Here is a 9,922-nt window from a genome sequence, read left to right on the forward strand (position 1 = left end):
TGACATGTTTATCACCAGAAGCATCAATATCTGAAGAAATACGGCATGATGTGGTAAACACATTGAGTAAAGGCTAATCACAGAAAGAATACTTCATAAACTTCTGCCTCTTGAAAAGAATGTACCTATATTCGAACTCATAATAAGAAATAAGTTCAAAACAATGTCGTCCAGAGATGTTTCACAAAGGATTGTAACAACAAAGAAAGAAATCCAGTACAAGTCAGCAAGTGGGTTCATTTTCAAAGTATTCATCAAGACAAAGCAAAAAGAAGAAGAAAAAAAAAGACATGTTAACACTAGTGACCTTATGTCCTATCCCCTTTCTCCAACTCCATGTTCCATAGCAACAGTTGATAGTTACTTTATGAAAACAAACAAAGCTAAAGGAATGAATTAAGTGATAAAAAATATTGAAAATGGAAAGCTCCCTCCATCAAATGAATGGGCTTTAATTTAGGATGGGAGTTCCTCCTTTTATATGAAAAAGGTATCCCTACAATGCAAACTATATTAGAGCGTATTCTCCAGAATATGCCTATTGAGGCTAAGAGAGTATTTAGCACAGGCACATATACTGACAAACTCATCTCTCCCAAATCGGACGAGCGAGACCGAAGAGGCTGTGGTGGTAGGTTCATAATTGATGGACTGAATATTCACCGTCCCATAAACTGGAAAACATTTCTCACAAATGATAACAAGAAATCTTTCATCAGTCTACTACATCGCCACTGCGACTCTGATGATATGACATAAAGTATCATAAAAAAACCTACGATCTTCAGTGAGGGAGGTAAAGCCTATATACTGACAGTAGCTGAGGGAAAAGTTTTAAAACAGCATTTACCTTAACCATATTCCAGCCATGAAGAAACTGATGCCACGCCTATCATTTATATCAATTACATTCAGACCACACTACCACACATTAAGACGGTGAGAGTTAGGATAAAGGACTGTTATATTTTTTCATTCTTCTCTATTATGCTAAATATTTCACAGTCACCATCCTCCTAAATATGGGAGAACGATTCATCAACATTAACTAGATAACAGAAAATTATTCTCAAGACCACATCACAGCCCTTCTGCCTCTTCATGCCTTCACTGGTGCAGAATGTATTATGATCAATCAAACTTTTGAGCTAAAATTAAGTCTGTTGGTATTTTTTCTGAAGTAGGGAAGCTGTGGGTTCATGATAACGTGAATGTTATTAGATGCATTAAAGAATTCACATGTAATTTGTATGGTTTTGGTTACAGAATAAAGAAAGTTAATGAAGCCCGAGAAATAGTTACGAGTAGACGACCAGCAATCACTTTTGATCTTTGCAAATTTACCCCATGCAAAGGAGTTCTTGTGCATCATATGAAGAGAATTAATCACCAAGTGCGCATCTGGAGAGGGCCAATATCCGAAATTACCATTTCCTTAGGAGTTTAGTTTTCACATAAATTCTGACAGAAATAAATTTGAACCGTTATGGTTTGAAGGAAACATCATCTCCAAAGATCCCATGAGTGTATTAGTTGATGAGGAAGGAGTTGAAGCAAATTGTGATGATTTCAATATAAGTGATGGTCATGATAATGAGGAATTTGATGATGACGAAGATGAAGATGCTGAATCAGATAGTGATCAATCATGTGCTGTTAACATGAATATTTTTTTAATGTACAATTCTTAGTTTTACAAAAAAGAAAAAAAATATACGGTAAAATTAACCATTCACTTATACTTACATAGTATATTTTAGCTTAGTATGACTCAATTTAGATTAAATGAGTACATTTGATACAGACAGTATGCAAGTAGGCCAAGTCAGGAATAGTGGAATTTGGATATTTATTAATTCATATTTTCTCAAGTTTGTGAAAACATGTGTGTTAACACCACCATGTGTTCTTTATGCTACATAGAACTGCAAATATAGACTCAAAATAAAGCTTATATAATATAGAAGTTTTTGTATGAAGTATTTACCCATGTATTCGATATTTTTTCCTGAGAGGACTCCGTTTCTAAAGAGAAATATTTTAGAAAACTTATTTTTTTTTTTTTTTGGTTTGTCTGTGTACATTTTGTATTACTTTCAAAATATATATTACACTATTGTAATTTTTGCTCTTTATATATGTTTTTTGATATATTGCAATAATCCATGGAAATTTTCATGAAAGTCTCAACATTTTTGACCGCCCATATAGGGCTTAATGTAGATTTATGTGAGACGGAGTTGAGCGTAGTGTGAAACAGGGGATTTTGGCGTTTATGTGAGAACAGCTCTGAGTTGAGGGTGGTCACTATGTTCTTGACATAGCCAAAGACATGGGTTATCAAGAACTGTGATTTAAAGAGAAAAAGTTAGCAGAAAACATTCTGAGGGGTGGTCCTGTTACGCGGCCTATACTGTATGTATAATGTACTGTTTATAAAAATATTAAGTCTGCTTCATTCTTCCTTAATTTAATTGCAGTTTTTTCTAATTGTCTGAATAGTTGCAGTCCTTGACGGCCATATCTTGTTAGAATTATAGTTGATAGTTGGGTTCCTCTCGGGAATCGCAATTTTAGTAGAAATAAAATAGTCAATGCTGCTATCATCTTCTTTATTCGGGAGCTTTCGACATAACTTATGTCATCTTCAGCCTATCTGCAATTATCATATGTAAAATTAATAAAATTTATAAAAATCACCCTAAGTACATTGTTAGGAAGATATACTTCCAAGAATTGCCGAACTAGCTCTAAAATTAAACTAATCAAGGAACATAAAACCATAAAAATCACTTATCACACATATAAATAAATAAAAGACTCAATAAATAATATACCTATAGTCAAACCAAATGGAAGTGGCGGGTGAGACAGAATATATAGAGTCGAACGCTGACGATTTCGGTCATTTTACCTGGACAGGGTGGATTAGAGAATTCCTGAACCAGAAGATGGATTAAGGTGTTAAAGGTGGGTGGGTTCCGTCAGTCATAATCCCGGATATATTCTCCTTTTAAGCTCTTTTTTTTCCAGGTGCTCAGTGGAAAGCAATTAGAAACCTTGGAAGGATTTTGATCCTAGGACAACCAGAGATACACAGGGAGGACATTGGTAGATTACAAGTCATTCAAAAATACTTTTACTTAAAACCCAGGACCCACATAAAGAATATGTATATATATATATATATATATATATATATATATATATATATATATATATATGTATATATATATATATATATATATATATATGTATGTATATAATATTTATATATACATATATAATATATACATATATATATATATAATATATATATATATATATATATATATATATATATATATATATATATATATATGTATATACATACATATATAATACATACATAAATATACGTATATATATATATATATATATATATATATATATATATATATACATATATATATATATATATATATATTTATATATATATATATATATATATATATATATATATATATATATATAAATACATATATCTATATACGTCTATATGTCTATATATATACACACACATTTATATATATATATATATATATATATATATATATATATATATATATATATATATATATATGTGTGTGTGTGTGTGTGTGTGTGTGTGTGTAGCACTGTATGTTCTCCGCCTAGTGTCTTTTATCTTTCACAGCACTAGTTACCAATAACAACCGTTAACGAGACAGCAAATGAGGACGAACGGCCAAATAGATCTGCATGAACGGAACTGCCTTCACGGACCTGTTAACCGGAGGAACTACCCATTCACTGTTTAATATATACTATCTTTAGAAATGTAAATTAGATGACAGACCTGAAATTTGCCAGACTTTGAGTAGGCTCATGTTATAGCTACTGTACAACGTAGGCTTACATATACGCTGAGCATACTCTGTAACATAACTGGGTTGAAGGTTTTGTCTACATATACAATAAAATGAAAGAAGAAATGTTGCTGTGAGTTGCATCTTCCTTTGGATTGCTATATTTGGTAGCAGAGCGTTCACCACGGCAACCTTCAACCCAGTGGGTTACCAGCACGTTCCTAGGAATATTTACTACTGGACTGGAGTGCAATTGCAAGGTAGGACATTTGTTGGAGTTATGTACAGTGCCAGTGGGAATAAAGTGGGGCAAAGCAGTGTAAGTGATGAAAGTGACGTTTGTGACTATATTATGGGAACTGAGACAGGCGCTGGTGATGATGAAATGATGGAACGTGGTAGTGATCAAGATTTGTTAGCAGAAATACGTGGTGTGGTTAGGGATAAGGATCTTGTCAATGAAGAAGTGAGTATCGTAGTGAGGAATGACAATAATGGAGGGGGTTGCAATAATTTAGATTTAGGAGCAGGTACTTTTGTTGATAAAAGTGGTGATAATGATGAAAAGCATTGGGAAAAGGACGTGGTAAAATTGTGGTTGGAAGTCGTAAATATTCAGAAAGTGGTGGATTTTAACCACTGCGAAAACGTGAATGCTTTTAGCAAAGTAGGGGAGTTAATAAATGCATTAAAATAGAACCAGAAAAGTTTGGTGAATGAAATTAAGAAAACCAATTTAAGGGTTAAAAAGGCTGGAGATAGTATAGAAGATTTCACTGTGGAAAACCAGAAGCCACTTTTTAAAAGGGATGTTGCTAAGGAGCTGGGTCGTCTTTTAGCAAATAATAATAAAGAATGGGAAGATAGGTTGGATAGATTGAATCGTTGGGGGCAAAACAGATTCGCCTTGATAGAAGATGAGTTGGATAGGGTGTGTAGGAGAGGGACCTGTAATTATGCATGTAATAATGCTCGTTCAATAGTAAAAAAAACCTCCACAGCTCGAGAAAATGAGTGGGAGGAACAGTGGTAGGAAAGAAATCAAGAGATGGTTTGAACAGGCAAAATTATGTACAAATCAGCTTAACCTAGCAGACACTGATGCCGTAGACTATGTTAAAGTTAGTTTGATAGAGCCTGCTAGCACAAGAATACGCCATGCTAAGCCGAAAACGTTGGAGGAAATGGAAACTAAGCTACTAGAAGCGTATGCAGATAATAAAGATGATCTAGAGAGAAGGAAAGAACTGTGGTGTGCACAACAGGGAATACAAGAAGGTGTTTGGGAGTATTTAGACAGAATAATTGACTTGGAAGAAGCCGAGGGCAAAGCAGTCTGCTCTAAAGAGAGGGAAATCAGGAAATGTATGAATTTTGAAAAAGGTTTGAGGGACAGGAAAATTGCCTGTGATCTAAAGGATAAGATTGAAAACGGAGTCATAGACCAATTAGAAGATGCTGGTAGATTTGTGCAAGATAGAATGAAGGTTATGAAAGAATTTGGTAATGTTTCTGACATCCATTTCAATAGCAGGGGGAGAGATGATAAAGTAATTAAGTGTTGGACCTGTGGGGATCAGGGTCATGTATCATACCAGTGCAAAAATGGAGGGTTTTCTAGAGACAATATAGTGCAGGATTAGGGGGAAGGACACCAGTATAAGGGAAGGCTAGGTAAAAACAGAACGCAAAATAAACACTTTTTGGAAAATCAGTTTACGGGTACTTGTTGGTCTTGTGGGGAAGATGGCCATCCATTTTATAAGTGTAATCTATACTCTAGTAAGAACAGAGGGTTAAATAATGCAAGAGGAGACAAAGTTGTGAGGGAGATGTCATTGCAGGCCGGGGATAATGCCCAGGAAAATTTGTGAGGCCGGGCGTTAACTTGAACGTCCGGCCAAGTGAATGTATAAATAAGAGAGGAGACACTATGAAACTGACACTCAGCATAGAGGGAAAGAAAGCTGTGGGACTTATGGATTCTGGGGCAAACTGTAGTTTGTTGTCGGAAAATTGGTATTTGGGGAATCTAAAACCAAAAGGGGTGACATTGTATAATACTAGTGACTACATATGTGACCTGAGTGGTAATGAAATTAATATAATAGGTCATGTCGTTGTTGATGTGGAAGTAAGTGGAATGGAACAGAACAGCTGTGTTTTCTATGTCAAGAGAGCTGAGAAAGGAAGGAAGGGTCTTGGCAAGAACACTGACCAAGAGTACCTTGTGGGCATGAATGTTTTGTCTTTGCTGTTCGAAAAATGGGGAGTCACCAAAAACGTTAACGTGATGGCATCAGAGAAAGAGGGATTAAAAGCTGAATATGGTCCAGTTTTGGATTGCTGTATGAGACTAGTTGGTCAAACTATGCAGGTTTGGCAAAGGGAGGATTTAGGATATGCTAGTTGCTTAAGACAACAGAATAGAAATGTTCCGTCAGGTAGCAGGAAACTAATTAAGGTATACATTGATAGCCTAAAGGAAGTGCCAAAGGAGTATGTAGTTTTAGAGAAAATAGCAGACGAGAGTAAAAATATGTTGCCTCCGGGTGTTCAGGTCTTGCCCAGTTTTCTATATGTGAATGGGGTTTTGGATATGTCTGTGTGGCTAATTCCTCTAAAGATAATGTTAGCATTGAAGCAGGCAGTATATTGGTCACGGTGCAACTTGGCATCAGGGAGTTTATGGAGGATGATGATAATGAGAATACTGAAAAACTATCAGAGACAGAACTTCAAAACCACAGACGGAAGTTGGGAGTCAATGTTGATGAAAGTAACTTAAGTAAATCGGATTTGTTAAGACTTGATAAGATACTCTACAAATATAAGGACTGTTTTGAGCTAAATGATTCGGACCTAGGTTTGATAAAGGGATGGGAACATTCCATTAGATTGTCCTGTGGGAAACCTATCAAATTACCGTATAGAAGAATAGCACCCACGTTAATCCCTGAGGCCAAACAGTTGCTTGATGACTTAAAGAAACGGGGTGTAATTGAAGAAAGTGCAAGTCCTTATGCAGCACCTATAGTCCTTGTGAGGAAGAAGGGGGGAGGACTAAGTTGGGCATTGATTATAGGAAATTGAATGAAAAAACTTTTAAGGATGCATTTCCTCTTCCTAGAGTAGCGGAGTGTCTGGATTCATTGGAAGGGGCCAAATACTTTTCGACTTTTGACCTTGCGCAGGGCTATCATCAAGTTTTGTTAAGGAAAAAAGATAGAGAGAAAACTGCATTTTCTGTACCATGGGGACACTTTCAGTATCGCAGGTGTCCAATGGGTCTGACAAACAGCCCAGCAACCTTTCAACGATGCATGGAGAATATTTTGGGGGATATGTTTTTTGAATGTCTAGTCATTTATTTGGATGATATGATATTATTTTCGAAGACCATTGACGACCACTTATTAAGATTGGAGGCATTGCTAGAGCGCATAAAGTCTTATGGAAGGAATAGGACCTGATCTAAGTAAGATTGAAGCAGTGAAGAACTGGAAGAGGCCAGAAACTATAAAGGAAGTGCGAGCTTTCCTGGGATTTGCAACATTTTATAGGAGATTTATTAAAAATTTTGCCATAATTGCCAAGCCACTCAATGAGTTATTGAAAGGAGAAAAGAAGAAATCCAGTCAAAGTATTAAGGATAAATGGACAGAAGATGCGGAAATGGCCTTCCAGACATTGATAGAAAAATTGATAGCTGCCCCAGTACTGAAAGGGATAGAGTTTGGGAAAGCGTGTACGTTAGAAATAGACGCTAGTTACGATGGACTTGGTGCTGTTTTGTCCCAATATAAGGAGGATAAGCTGCATCCTGTAGCTTATGCAAGTAGGTCACTGAAACCACACGAAAGAAACATGAAGAACTATAGTTCGAGGAAACTAGAATTGTGTGCTTTGAAGTGGGCTGTTACTGAAAAATTTAAAAATTATCTTATTGGCACAAAGTGCATAGTGTATACTGACAATGCCCCTTTGAGCAATCTCAGCACAGCAAAACTTGATCACACAGAACAAAAATGGGTGGCAGATTTGTCGGTATTTAACATTGAACTTAAATTCAGACCAGGCAAACAAAATGTTAAAGCCGACATTCTCTCACGCAAGCCTAGAGAGATGGTGATGAATGAAGACGAAGATGTATGGGTAGCTCCTCATGAGGACACAAATTTGGTTTGTGCCATAAGTAGACATCGGATTTTAGAGTGGGAGGACGTTGTTAACAAACAGAAAGCTTGTCCAGTTTTAAAGATTGTAAGGAAATGGCTAGAAGGAGAAAATATTGAGTTAGAAAACATTAATTTTAAACCTGAATTAGTTACGTGGAAAAGGGATAAAGAAAGTCTTGTGATAAGAAATGATATTCTTTATAAGACTCATGCGGATCAATTAGATAACATAATTTATAGATTAGCCGTTCCTGTTCTTTTAAGAAGTAAGTGTTTAGTCGAAACTCATGATAAACTAGGGCATCAGGGTATTGATAGAACTTATAAATTACTGAACTCTAGGGTTTATTGGCCCAACATGAGGGGATTTGTAACGGATTTCATTAGAAATTGTGAAACTTGTTCAAGGGCAAAAGATGAAATTCCATATAGAAATACCATTCCTGTTCATGTGGAAACTTCTCAGCCCATGGAAATTGTGGCGATAGATTTTTGTTCCGTGGAAAGATCAACCTCTGGAAAGGAGCACATTTTAGTTTTAAGTGACCTGTTTAGCAAATACGTATGGGCATATCCAGCGAAGGATCAGAAAGCGACAACAGTGGCTAAAATATTGGTCGAAGAGCTTGTTTATAAATATGGAATTCTTCAGCAGCTTCATACTGACCAGGGGAGAAATTTCGAAAGCGCTGTAATTAAGGAAATCTGTAAAAGGTTCAATGTAAAGAAATCACGCACTTCTCCATATCACCCTGAAGGAAATGGTCAAGTGGAAAGAATGAATAGAACTCTGTACGGTCTACTTAGAAGTTTGGAGGAGAAGAGGAACAAATGGCCATTGTATTTGCAGAGTTTAGTATTTGCGTATAATATAACACCTCACTCTGTGACAGAGTTTTCTCCGTATTTCTTGTTGTTCGGGAGGGAACCTTGTATTTCGATCGAGAGCTGGGGGTATCTGGAAGACATTTACAAATTTCAAGACGGAGACTGGTTACGTCAGCAATGCAAAATGCAAAAAGAAGTTTGGGATTTGGTTAGAAGGAACACACAAAAGAACTGGGTATCAAAAGCAAAGCCTATGTTAGCAAAGTCTAGAGAAAGTGATTTGGAGGTAGGACAAAAGGTTTTATTACGAGAAAATAAAATAATTGGAAGAGCGAAACTAGGAGAAAAATTCGGTAAAAGAAAGTGGGTAATTGAAGAAGTACTTAACAAGGACTGTGGTTTGTATAGAATTAGGCCTGAAGGAAGTGATGCTAAGGTTATCCATTGGAGGAATATTAAACCGTTCGCTGGGATCGAAAGGAATGAGGGGGGAGAAAATATTGATGAATTAGATACGGAGAATAATGATAATTTCGAAACCGCTGATATGGATGACAGTAGCTTAGAAATGCCTGATATGGAAGAAGTTTTAACCAGGTTCGGGTTTGATTTTAGCAACCATGGTAATATTGAACCTAAAGAAAGTGTTGATAAAGAGGTTGAACAAGAACAGGGAGTAACAATTAACGCCCCAGTACTGAGAAGATCAGAGAGGATACGAAACAGGCAGCGATCAGAGTTGTAAATTTGTCTTTCTTTGTCTGAAACAGGTAATGGTAGCGTAGTGTGAGAGGATGGAAGTGTGTAGTGTGTGTACGATGAGGGCATCGTAAAACTGTAGGGGGGTTGTGTGTAGCACTGTATGTTCTCCGCCTAGTGTCTTTTATCTTTCACAGCACTAGTTACCAATAACAACCGTTAACGAGACAGCAAATGAGGACGAACGGCCAAATAGATCTGCATGAACGGAACTGCCTTCACGGACCTGTTAACCGAAGGAACTACCCATTCACTGTTTAATATATATTATCTTTAGAAATGTAAATTAGA

The 9,922-nt window shown here is 36.3% G+C and overlaps 1 protein-coding gene across 1 annotated transcript; it reads left to right on the forward strand.

Annotated features, from left to right (window-relative positions):
• Positions 1–5,799: 5,799 nt before the first annotated feature.
• On the forward strand, positions 5,800–6,959 carry LOC137639314 (uncharacterized). Its single transcript, XM_068371594.1, has 2 exons — positions 5,800–6,397; positions 6,493–6,959. The coding sequence occupies exons 1-2, from the start codon at positions 5,800–5,802 to the stop codon at positions 6,957–6,959; spliced, it is 1,065 nt and encodes a 354-aa protein (XP_068227695.1).
• The last annotated feature ends 2,963 nt before the right edge of the window (positions 6,960–9,922 follow it).

Source organism: Palaemon carinicauda, chromosome 4, assembly GCF_036898095.1.
Source record: "Palaemon carinicauda isolate YSFRI2023 chromosome 4, ASM3689809v2, whole genome shotgun sequence".
In the NCBI taxonomy this organism is placed as follows: Eukaryota; Metazoa; Arthropoda; class Malacostraca; order Decapoda; family Palaemonidae; genus Palaemon; species Palaemon carinicauda.